Raw genomic sequence first — 13,949 nt, 5'->3', positions numbered from 1 at the left:
TTTCTTTTGTGTACTTTTTTTCGCCCAATATAAACACCACGCATTTTTTTATACAGTATCTAGTATCGGCTGATATCTTAATTTATAGATTAAAATAGTGGTACAGTTAATCGATCAAAAAACATGATTTTCGGACTATCCTTTTAGATTTTTATTAATATTAATATAGAATCTAAGGTTGGTGTTCTAGGCAAAATCTTAGCCTCCTAGCTTTATTACTTTTGGAGAAGTAAAGGGTAAAACATAAAAAAAATACCTTTCTTTTACTGACTCTTTTTTTTTTAAATTTAGATTAATTACAAATTATTCAAATGTATATAATAAATTTAGTTCATGAAGCCTATACATTATATCAGACCTGCAGAGATCAAAGTCTTGATTTAAAAAAAATCCATTTTCAAATCCGGTCCGAACGTATTGTTAAGCATTTGATGACCCGGCGGATTTTTAAAATCTTGTTATATGATTTTCTAATATTTTTCCACTAATTAATATAGTTTTTATTTAAAATTATCCCAGCCTAATTTCCTGCTCGGCCTTTTTAAAATCATATATCTCTACAGGTTTCGATCCGGCAGCTCTCTACTTCATATAGAAAATAAATAGATATTATTTTCGGTCCTTTTTTGCTCAAAATTATAAAATCGTAATAAAGAAAAACGGGTTATTCCGATTAAAATTTTGAAAAAGCATTACTTTATCTATTATACATTAAGTACACAAAATGTAGTAGAGTCTTTCAGACCTCATAAATAAACCATATAAATACTAGTTTAAATTAGCAATTATATAGGCTTTGGAATGTGATTTTAGGCCGGGCTGTGCAGATCTCTAATATACAAAATGGCATAGGTACTGATTGATTTCTTTCTATTATCAATTAATTAAAGAACTATAGAGTATTATAAAGCCAGCAAGATGGGCTAAAATATTTATGGGATAGGCAAGGAGAAAGATTTCGGGAAAAAAGATTTAAACTTATAATAACTCATTATATATTTCCCATAAAAATATTAGCATATAATGGCCAGATAGACAACCTTATAAATTGGTCAAATTGAATATTATACTAATTTTACAAAAAACCTCGGTAAGTAAATAGCTTATAAGGAAAAACTATTATAGGCAATACACTTTTATTTTTTTGAATGAATATAATATTAACCCTAATGTTGTTAAAATGCTGCATGAGTAGTAAAAATCGACTCAGACCTGAACAATTTTATAAAATTTTGTAAATATATAGAAAATGATAAAAAAAATTTGACTCACATACATTCGCTAACGATTTAATTCTATTAAAATTTTGACGTGTGTAATAAACAATTTATATAATATTTTAATATAGAAACTATGATATTGAATAAGGTATGGATAAACTACGAAATATAAATTATCGTTAAATAAAATAAGAGTTCAAAAAATCGGTAAGCGGAAAATAATTCCCCGGAAAAAAAATCCCGGAAAAAAAATCCCCGGAAATTAATTCCCTGGAAAAAAAATCCCCGGAAAATAAATTCCCGGAAATTAATTCCCCGGAAAAAAAATACCCGGAAAATAATTCCCCGGAAAAAAATTCCCCAGAAAATAATTCCCAGGTAAATAATTCTCCGGAAAAAAAATCCCCGGAATAAAATTCCCCTGGAAAATAATTCCCCGGAAAAAATTTCCCCACTATACATTGAATTGCTAATGCATTGCTAAACTGCATTGCTAAAAGGCAATCAATCATAATTAATTATAAATCAATCATAAATTTATTACGCATATTTTTTTAATGATAATTTTTTAAACTTTTTTTAAAATATATTTAAATCATTTTTTTATTATAAATGAAGAATACTGATTAAATGATATAGTATATAATTTTATTTTTATTTAATATTATTAATAAGATATTTATTTTTCTAGCTTATTAAAACAAATATACATTTTATTCAATTTTAAAAATTAACAAATATATATCCGTAAGAGGGCGTTATATGTTTGAATATGTATCATTAATCAATCATTATCAATTATAAATCAATCAAAAATTTATTACGTATATTTTTTTAATGATAATTTTTTAAACTTTTTTTAAAATATATTTAAATCATTTTTTTATTATAAATGAAGAATACTGATTAAATGATATAGTATATAATTTTATTTTTATTTAATATTATTAATAAGAAATTTATTTTTCTAGCTTATTAAAACAAATATACATTTTATTCAATTTTAAAAATTAACAAATATAAATCCGTAAGAGGGTGTTATATGTTTTAATATGTATCATTTTAGGAAACCGGAATGATGATTGGATAGCACTTTTTTTATTATGAAAAACCTAAAAATTAAAAATTTTTTTTAGGTTTCTTTGACGTTTAATGAGTAGGTTTAGAATAGTAAAACAATGGAAATTTTTTAAAGTAAATATTGCTGGCGTTATTTATCAAAATCTCTTCATTTTTGTTTTATACGTGTATATTTACGTGCTAAGCATTATTCTAAAAAATATTTTGAAAATAATTTGATTTGACCGATTGCCGAGTTCAAAACCGACCACTTATTAAATATTTGATTGATCAAATTTGCTATTAAGATAAATTGAAAAATGTTGATTTTTGTTTTATGTATCTATAAATACGTATAAAACATAATTCCAAAAAATATTTTAAAAATATCGTGATTTGACCCGAAAACCGACCGAATGACCAAATACTGCATTGCTGGCGTTATCCATGGAAAAATCTTCATTTTTGTATTATACGCGTATATATATACGTGCTAAGCATTATCCTAAAAAATATTTTGAAAATAATTTGATTTGACTGATTGCCGAGCTCAAAACCCCACTTACTAAATATTCGATTGATAAAATTTACTAGTTGATTCGAAAAATGTTCATTTTTTGTTTTATATATCTATAATTACGAGTAAAACATATACGAGTCGGTTATCCGCCAAACCACGATATTTTTAAAATATTTTTTGGGATTATGTTTTATATGTATTTATAGATATATAAAACAAAAATGAACAATTTTCAAATTATATTACTAGTAAATTTGAATCTAGGAAAATAATTCCCCTGAAAAAAAATCCCGTGACCCGGATCTGCTCTGCAGTATTTAATTAAATAGAAATGTTTTTTAAAGTCAAATTTCTTCGAGGATTTGAGATTTTAAATAATAAAACGAAAGTTAAATAAATATAGTTCACCTTTACACACTTTCATCAACTTTTAGGTATTTATTGAAAAATTATTTTTACACAAATTTTAATCATTTTTTTAGAAATATGATAAAAGGCTTTTCACAGTTTACTGACTCTTAAATAGCGCCCCTTTTTGTTTTTACAAGGATAAGCTATTAAATAATATAATTTTATAAATTTTGTGGCTAAATAGGAAATTAGCAATTCAATCTGATACCCTCTATTTGATAAATATTATTTTACTGAAGTATCCTACTTTAAGAATTTAACTGACTGAATACAAAATCACTATAAAACTTACAAAATTATATTTTTTACTGCCCAATTTTAATTAAATACTGCCAAAAGTAATGAAAAATGCTGACCACTTTAATCTAAATACATCCAGAGGTGATTATCAGCAGTGAGTATTATATTTTACTAATCTAACAATTATTATTTTGCTTATGAATTTTTTTCAAAAGTTACAGAAAAGAAATAATTATAATTTTATTAAATGATATATAGAATAATAAATTATATTATTCAAAAGAAACAATTCTAGAACGTATATGTTCTCCAATTGAAGAGAGAAAATTGGGCAAGTCCCTTCTCTCTTCTAAATAATCAATGCATAAATTTTTTAAAATAGTTTGTTTCGTTGCATAAATACGATTTTTTTTGGGAGTGTATGTCCCAATATTCCATTGGCCGATTTTTCCCATATCAACCGCTATTTCCATCCTTATTTTTTCGAGTAGTTCCCATATCTTCGGTTTTTTGTTGCCTACAATATGCTTAAATCGGTTATTCCATCCTTCACATACATTGTTTGTTCGATTTTCCCCAGCAATCGTAACATTGAACACATTCCATGTTTCTGGTGGGAACAATGGCTCTACTTGCCTTTGAGAGTTTTTCCCATGTCTCAATTCTCCATTCACATAATTTTTATCAAAATAAAACAATAATTCTTTGTTTTCATCCGATACAATGGTTTTTAAATATTCCATACCTCGTTTGACATCGTGTATAGGTAAGAATGCTAATCCATCGATCATAGCTGCAAATAAGCATAACATTGGATCATTCCGATATGATGATTCTAACCCCAATTCCTGAATCTTTCTATGAGTTGATTGAGTTAGATGATAAAAACATCCTTGGATGTTGATATCTCTACCTAAATAGTTGAAAAAATATAGATTAAAATTATTGTATAGGTTTTATTTAATATTTATGTCTTTATCTTATTAAATGTACTGTGTGGCAAGAAAAATGGGAGAAAAAATAAATAAAAACAAGTTTTGGTGCAGAATTTGACATTGAGTTCGAATTCGTTTTCTAAGTTTTCCCTTCACGTCAAGTTTTAAAATTATTATCGTATAAAGGCAACTTTTCGAAATCTCAAAAATGGTAATAGGGATATATTTTAAAAAGTATCAAATGAAAATCCCTGAAAATTGGTGATAGTGTTAGATTTATATTTCCTTATAAATTTATTAATTTTTATAATTTTTTATCGATTGCTTTTTGAGAAAAATGGTAAAGAATTTCGTTTTGGGGGGTCTTAAGTTTTCAATTTAAATTCCCGGCAAGAATCGTATAAATATGTTGGCGGACTACTGCTAGAGTATCTTTTTTGAAAATAAATCATCAAATTCATATTCGCGGAAATATATTTAGATTTACCATTAAATGTTTTTAAATTCGATAAATTTTATGTTATTGTTTAATTTGTTTTAAATTCAATAAATTTATTGTATATTACAAGTTAAATCCTATATAATAATGAAGGAGGGGGTGAGACAACGGACCGATAAAAGGTTTATTAAAAGTAAAATATGAGATAGGTTAGCTTAGCATAATATATTTATTTAAATATGAGAAATGTAACTATTTCATTTAAAATAAATTGTTTGGGAATCGTACCTTGTGCAGTGTAGCGAAGAGAACGAAAGCTACAATAAATATATTAAATGTAAGCTATATTAAAAAAGAATCTAGAAAAATAATTCCCCGGAAAAAAAATCTCCGTTTTTAAGATAATTAAAATTACAAAATTAGGAGAAAAAATTCCCTATAAATAAATCAACGAAATAATAATTCTCAAATAAAATATTTAAAAATTTTGATAAAATTAATTCTGAAGAATTATTAGGATTATGTTTTATACGTATTTATAGATATATAAAACGAAAATCAACATTTTTCAAATTATATTCCTAATAAATTTGGTCAATCGAATATTTAGTGAGTGATCGATTTTGAGCTCGGCAATCGGTCAAATCAAATTATTTTCAAAATATTTTTTAGAATAATGCTTAGCACGTAAATATACACGTATAAAACAAAAATGAAGAGATTTTGATAAATAACGCCAGCAATATTTACTTTAAAAAATTTCCATTGTTTTACTATTCTAAACCTACTCATTAAACATCAAAGAAACCTAAAAAAAATTTTTAATTTTTAGGTTTTTCATATGTATATATATACCCAAATATAAAAAAAATGCTATCCAATCATCATTCCGGTTTCCTAAAATGATACATATTAAAACATATAACGCCCTCTTACGGATATATATTTGTTAATTTTTAAAATTGAATAAAATGTATATTTGTTTTAATAAGCTAGAAAAATAAATTTCTTATTAATAATATTAAATAAAAAAAAAATTATATACTATATCATTTAATCAGTATTCTTCATTTATAATAAAAAAATGATTTAAATATATTTTAAAAAAAGTTTAAAAAATTATCATTAAAAAAATATACGTAATAAATTTATGATTGATTTATAATTAATTATGATTGATTGCCTTTTAGCAATGCAGTTTAGCAATGCATTAGCAATTCAATGTATAGTGGGGAAATTTTTTCCGGGGAATTATTTTCCAGGGGAATTTTATTCCGGGGATTTTTTTTCCGGAGAATTATTTACCTGGGAATTATTTTCTGGGGAATTTTTTTCCGGGGAATTATTTTCCTGTGGATTTTTTTCCGGGGAATTAATTTCCGGGGATTTATTTTCCGGGGATTTTTTTTCCGGGGAATTAATTTCCGGGGATTTATTTTCCAGGAATTTTTTTCCGGGATTTTTTTTCCGGGGAATTATTTTCCGGGATTCCAAAAAATCAATGGGCTTTTTATATGAACAAAATAAAAAAATTAAAAATTATGATTCCAAAAGTTATATTGGAGTGCGAAAGAGTGCAAATGTAAATAATTGTGAAATATAGCATTATACTTTTGTAAGAAAACCCTGGCCAACTTTAGGCTCTCGCCATATCTAAATAGTATCAATCAATAGAACCTATACCATATCTCTATGTTAGAGATGTGGGTCTAAAACCTAACCCTTGTCTACAAGCCAGACATTGGAAACCTTTCAATCATTATATTCAAAAAAATAACACTAATCAATTTAAACGAATAAAATAAAATATATTATCTATAGCATAAAAAATTGTTCATTTTTTTTTACTAGTCTTTATCTATATCGCAAAGGCTCATCTTTATTTTTTTTTGTATTTATATAGAATGATAAAATTTTATATAATTTAGAATTTTTATTTTTTAAAAATATTAAAATATATGTTTTTAATACTAAATTTATTATTTACAAGCGTGTACCATATTTTATGCTTTTACCCTTGATCTCCACAAGGTTAAGAGTTGAAGGGCTAAATTTTGCCTAAATAGATTATCCGATTATTAGTTTGTATAAAAAAAATTCGTAAAAAACAAAGAGAGTTGGCCATATAGAGTAGATAAATGAAATGACCCAATAATAATTGATAACAGAAACTAAATATAATTCTTAGTTCAATCTGAAAGCATTTTCTATAAATAGTCAAATATATAAGGAAGGTAAAAACATTTAAAAAGAAAAGAAATAAATTTTAATTCCCAACACATACTTCCAAAACCTATCTTCAAATTATTTGTATTATATCCAAATCGACGGTAAATTTCAGGACCTAAAATAGTGTATATTAAATAATATATGTAGGCAATTTTTCGGAATCGAAAAATTCACAAAATAATGGGCAGTTATGATTACCAAAATCTCAAATAGGTAAATTAATATAAAAATAACCGAAGAGATTCCTGACCCTCCTAGCTCCTTGTCCAACTAAAACTTCATCAAATTCACTTCCAACGGCATGAAAAAAGGGTACATTGGCTTCTCCGGCAACAGCTCTAGCCAATAACGTTTTACCGGTCCCAGGAGGACCCACTAACAAAACCCCTGTATATAAAATTTTATGAAATAATATATGCTTTATTAACTTGAGTAAAACTTAACCAAAGCTCGCATATAATAATTAGCTTTTATAATTTATACTTCGTTCACTTAATATAAACCAGAAATGCACTGATACCTTAACCTTTTACGCATGCCACTGGCTGATCAATCTAGCATCGATAAATATTTGTTTGAATATTAAAAAACATACACCAATTTAAAAGTCAAAAATATAAATTTTTATCTAATATTTTAATTTCTTTCTCTCTCTAAATCTCATATAACAACAAAAGGAATTAATAAAATAAGAAAAAAATAATTCGTTTTTTAATTTTTGATTTTTTTAAGCATTAAATAAAATATAATTTTTTATTAGTAAATTGTCAGGATTTCAACTCTTAGTGCCCTTAAAGATGTAATCTGTAGCTTTGGTATCGATGCATCTCTGTAAAAAAAAACTTAAATGGTTTTCATACTAATTAAATTTATTTAGCTGGTTTTCAGGAATATTTACAAAATAAATAGCAGGCTGAAAAATATAATTTTCATAAATCTTCGGCCAAGCCAGTTCTCAAAGAAAAAACAGATTAATAACATCCCGTACAAGTAAAAGATGCTGATCTGTACACAGTAAATCGCCTTATTGATACCGATTTTAAAAAAGTGATAAATATTATGAAAAGGTGTCACAGGGTTGATATGATTAAATCAAAGTAACTCAAATCACAAAATCAATTTTATTTTTTGTTATTAATTTAAATCATTATTAGCTTATTATTCAAAATTTTTTTTTAATATTGTACCACATTTAAATATATTTTATATATTATAAGTAAAATGTGAAAGCTAAAAAGAAAAAAATTTAATTGCCAAATTTTGTTATTATAAATAATTTTATATGTTGTGTTAATCCTGATTTTTTTTTATATCATAAACTCCCATGAAAATCATTATAATATTGTTTAAATTTAACACTGACGTCACTAGAGGTGTTTATTGAGGGTTCGAGCCCGTTCAAAATTTTGAAAAGCGCTGGATTATTTTTTTGGAAAAATACAAGTTTTAATTTCGCCATTTTTAGAAGCTTCTCATAGATATCAATTTATTTATATCCAAGAAGCAATTCAATTGCATAAAAATTTTAAAAATAATTCTATGATCTGAGTTTAAAAATAAATTAACATATAAATGAATTGTCAAAATAAACATGCTATTTTTATCTACTACAAGTAAAAAACTAAAACAAGTTACATTAATTATATATGTGACAAAGTTTCACGATGGCACAAATGTTAAAAGGTAATCTTTGTGGAATGCAGGAATGGTCTAAGTCTAAGCTGGCAATGGTAATTTATATGATATAGGAAAACACAAGATAAATTAGGGCTGAAATTTAAAAAAAATCCTTGTGTTATACGAGATGTGTTGTGGTTCTCTTGGAAAACAATATTAAGGCGTATAAAATATGTATTGGTTTCTAATGTTAGTCAGTATCTAAAAAAATTAAAGATGATATTTACAAAAACATTAGTTGTTGATGCTCTAATTTCACTATCAGAATTAAGATCTTGATTTTTCTTTACTTTTTTATGAAGCTTAATATTTTTATATTATAATATAACCTTTAGTCTAGGAAGAAAAAAAAATCATCCATATTGAATATCGGTGTTCAAAAAGGCAATATAGTTTCTTCTTCATCATCTGATCAAGCAATTTTTAAAAAAATGCCACATAGCGTGCTACTTTAAAAAAAAATAGCGATAGCGCGCTATTTTTGGAGAGTAGCCAAATAGTGCAATATTTCGCTACTTATATTTTATATAATAAATACATTATAAAAATTAGTAAAATTTATCTATCATTTCATAATTAATTTTAAAATTATAATCTTTATATTTAACTTTTAATTATAAAAATTATATTTTAAAATCTGATTTCTAATTTCTCAAGTAATTTAAAATCCCGAGTGATTGATATGGAAGAGAATTTGAGATAGATGACAATAAAATTTTGTTAAAAATAATATTGTGAAATTTCCTTATCCTAATTTTGCAAAACACTTTGAACTCAATAAAGTAATTACTACAGGATTTAAACTCCGTGTATAAAATGGCAGAGAATAATATTACCCAATAAATCAAGCAGCTTCAATCTAAAAAACATCTAAAAGTATTATAATAAATTTTAATTTTACAAAAATTATTACTGTCAAATTTTCGAGATTAGAAAATATCTTAATAATTTATGTATTCGAAAAGGCTGGATCAAAATCAAATTTAACTCAAACTAAGTTGAAAAATCCTACATCAGTACTAGGTCTTTCTCAAAATTCGGCTGATATAGTAAATCAATTTTATAATTGATATAGTTCAGCCAATTTCTTGGTCGATAATTCCACATTTATCAATCTGATAAAGACATTATCTCCGGGCAATAATTCTGGTTAATTTACAAGAAATGAATGAGTCTTTAATAATAGACAGATGTCTTTTACATCTGCATATGAGTATATCGTTGGGCTTATACTTAAAGGTAAAATACTGAGATAAATCTATTTTAACTTAAAAACAAATGATTTCTTAAATTTTGATGAATTTTTAAAGAGGTATTCTTTTCTTATAATAAATACTCATTTTTTATAAATTAGATTTTCAAATCTATACGATGATGTTAACGTGCTAGCTGCCATTGTCCACCTAGTTTTTAATTCAATCGGCCTTATATTAATTAACAGGATCCAAAGGGAAACTAGATTATACCAAACAAAGATATATTAGTAAATACACCAACAACGTCACTAACTATAAATAATTTTTTAAAATAAATAATAATAGTACAATAGAAACTCCACTATAGAGGATTTTTTTTAAATAAATGATAGTACAAAAATTTTTCTTATATTAAAAATATGTATGTAAAATTTTATACTGAATTGCCCTAAAGTGCTAGTTATAAGTGATTTTAGTAAAGCAAAGTTTCTAAAAAATTTAATTCCAAAACATTATCGAAAACACGAAATAAATCTTTTTTCTTAGAATTTGTAGCCAAATCAGTTTTTAAATATTTGTAAAGTGTTCTATTAGGTTTCATAAAGTAAAATTTTTGAAATCAGTTTCGGGGGGTATGACTAAATACTGCTTTGCTAAACTGCACTGCTAAAAAGCAATGAATCATAATCAATCAAAATTTGAGATTAAATCTCAAATAATTTATAATTCTATTTTTACTTAATATTATTGGAAAAAAAAATATTTACTACCTTATTACAACTCAAATTTTATTTATAAATTTTAAAATTAAGCAAATATATATCCATAAGAGGGCGTTAAATGCATAAATATTAATATATCATCTTAGGATACCAGAATATACTAATATTAAGATATATATCACACCCTTTAGGGTTAGGGGTACTCTTAGTTCTTCTAAGAGTAGAGACAGCTGTTTTAGTAAATTTAATATATTAAAGGTAGTTTAAAAAATACAAACTTTGGGGGTTTGAGATAAGACTCATTTTATCTTCCTTTAAAAATTGATTAAAACTCTTAAGGAGTATCTTTGAGTTACAAACTCAACTTATTATATATTTATAATATATAATCTTTTATTAAATAGGTAGCATAGTAAATGACGGTATAAAGTCTTACTCAAGTTTACAGCTTGAGTTATCAAATTTACTTATAATAATTATATTAGGCATAGTTAGTGGCGGTATAAATAGTGAGGATAGATACTATCAAATTAAGATTCAAATTCTTAATTAAAACCACTATTAAAAATCGTGCAGTGTTTAAATTTATAGACACTTTATATATTAATAAGGTAAGCTAAAGATTAAAAGCTTATGGGTTCATACCTCATATATGATTATAAAATCCCTTATAAATTTTAATAGCTATATTACGAGTAATATGATTAGGGAATATTTTGTGAATATTTAGATCTAGCTCATTTATTTATTTTTGGCAGGGGTTAGCATTAAATTTAGTTTTATTTTTACTTTTTGTTATTTTGGGGGAGGGGTTGGAGTCCTATGTTGGTTTATTATTGTACTATTTGGTACAAAAAACTGCCAGCCTCTTATTTTTGATCTTGAGACAAACCAATTATGTATGGGTGCCAATCCTGCTTTCATTATATCAAAAATAAGAGGCTGGCAGTTCTTTGTACCAATGTCTACATTGCAAAAGTTAATTCCTGTTTATTATTGTACTATTTGGTACAAAGAACTGCCAGCCTCTTATTTTTGATCTTGAGACAAACCAATTATGGTTTGTCTAGGGTTAAGAGCACTAATCAGATCACTAGCGCCGATTTATACGAGAAGTTTTATAATGATTATAGTGTACTCTTCGATTGGGATGTCAGTGTGGATAGTTTTACTGGTAAGAAGAGGAGTTTTTATTTTTTATTATTTAGAGGAATGTACATCTTTCTAATTTTTAGAGTAAAAAATTTTGGGGTAATAGTTTTAAGGGTGATTAATGCAAAAGGTAATTATTTGTTAATATATAAAGTAATAGGAATTAGTCTACTAATAATTTTGTTGTTTTCTGTGTCGGGGTTTCCGCCCTCTAATATTTTTTTAATGAAGTTAGTCGGGGTTATTAGTCTTATCAATAATCATGCGATAATAGTAGTAATACTTTTATTACTATCAGGGGTAGGGTATTACTACTATTATCGCATGATTATAGTTTGATCTATTTATTTAATATTAAATTTAATACCTAAAATCTTTAATAAAAAGGTAAAGGGGGTGTACGATAGAAAGGTTAGAATATTCCTTTTAATTTTATCCTATTTTTTACTAGTATTATATTAAAGTGAAAGGATTTTAGGTTAAAATTTAAACCGTAGGTCTTCAAAACCTATAATAATTTATTAAAAATTAAATCTTATTAACATTTTGGATAAAATTCTTAGCTGCTTCAAAGCTATGCTTTAAGTGATATAAGCTATAACCAAATATTTAATTACAGTAAATTTCAAGTTATCAGTATTAATACTACGACAAATAAGATAGAAATCCTGAAATCCCTATTTCCCAACCTCATAGGATTTCTATCTGCAATATTTGTCGAGGATTTCAGGATGTCTCCCTCGACAAATATTGCAGATAGAAATCCTGAAATAATAGGAGCAAAAATGACAAAATAGTTGGATATTGGATTTCATATAAATATTTCTCAAGAAGAAGAGAAGATGTTAATAAGATTAAATATAATAATTCTTCCTACCCCCAAAATTATTAAAGGGATGGCTAAGTTTCAGTTATAATGAGTGTCTATAAATTTTGAGAGTGGTCTACTTTCCTCAAAATTTATAGACTTTAAAATTCGAAAGGAATACCCAACTGTTAAAAATATGGATAAAAAAATTATTGCTCATATAAGAAAATGACTACTATGATAGAATCTTCTACTGGATTCCATTAATGAGTGCTCCTTAGAGAAAAATCCTATGGAGCAAGGAAAAGCTATTAATGATCAGGAAGATAAAAGGAAGATTGTGAAGTTAATTTACTAGAATTAATAGGGTTTATTCGAGTTTCTTGAGAATTTATGTTAGAATGAAATACTCTTCCTGCTCTTATAAATAAATTACTTTTAAAAATGGCATGAGATATTAAATGAGTTAAGCATAGATAAAAAAGTTTATTTACAGCAAGAATTAATAGAAGTCTCATTTGATTTATAGTTCTAAGAGCAATAATTTTTTTAATATCTTTTTCTTTTCAAGCTGAGAGTAATAAAGAGGCTGGCTGCTAGCAGCCATATGGCTGCACCAACCCCTATCTCTTCATTAGTTCACTCCAGAACCCGTAACGTAAGGATTACTCCTGCACATACTAGGGTTCTGGAGTGAACTAATGAAGAGATAGGGGTTGGTGCAGCCATGGCTGCTAGCAGCCAGCCTCTTCAGGGCAGTTGTGCAGATTTAATAAAAGCTGCCAGTAGGGTTGTGTTAAATGCTATAATAAGAATAGGATTTAGAGCAGTAGATATATTGATATTAGAGATTATATCAATATTGTTGGGTCTCAAGAAAAATATGGATAAAATAATTATTACATCTCCAATTCGATTAATTCTTAGGGTTATGGTGGCTTTTATTATTGAAGAATGATTTTGGTAGAATATAATTAGAAGAAAAGAGGTAAGACCTAAACCATCTCACCCCAAGATGAGAATAACTATTCTTGGGGTGATTACTATAAAAATTATAGAGACAATAAATAGGTTAAATATTATATAATAAAAAAGTTTATTTACATCTTCTAGTATGTAATAAAATCTATATACTAATACATTTAATGAGATTAATGTAAGAATAAAGATAAAGGATAAAGAGAAAGGGTCGAATAAAAAATCAAATTCAAATCTTATATTTTTTAGTATAATTAAATTATACGATAATTTTGTTGACAGTCTAGTTATAATGTTGGTTTGTATAGTTATAAATATAAATATTATAATTATACAAACCAACAATTTATTCTTGAATACCCC

General features: G+C 25.9%; 1 protein-coding gene across 3 annotated transcripts in view; it reads right to left on the bottom strand.

Annotated features, from left to right (window-relative positions):
- LOC135929370 (ATP-dependent zinc metalloprotease YME1L-like) overlaps positions 1-13,949 on the bottom strand; it is a 42,890-nt gene that overhangs the window by 12,875 nt on the left and 16,066 nt on the right. For 2 of the 3 annotated variants that reach the window (XM_065465912.1, XM_065465913.1), the window contains exons 9-10: positions 7,288-7,440; positions 7,109-7,168 (exon numbers count right to left, since the gene is read on the bottom strand). In XM_065465912.1, coding sequence (XP_065321984.1) covers positions 7,109-7,168; positions 7,288-7,440 — 213 coding nt within the window. The remainder of the gene's footprint in view (positions 1-7,108; positions 7,169-7,287; positions 7,441-13,949) is intronic. The other variant, XM_065465914.1, reaches the window with a different exon arrangement.

Source organism: Gordionus sp. m RMFG-2023, chromosome 5 (assembly GCF_954871325.1).
Source record: "Gordionus sp. m RMFG-2023 chromosome 5, tfGorSpeb1-WG-v2, whole genome shotgun sequence".
NCBI classification, from domain to species: domain Eukaryota; kingdom Metazoa; phylum Nematomorpha; class Gordioida; order Chordodea; family Parachordodidae; genus Gordionus; species Gordionus sp. m RMFG-2023.
Note: the sequence above shows the minus strand (reverse complement) of the source record. Positions and strands in the feature narration are given on the sequence as shown.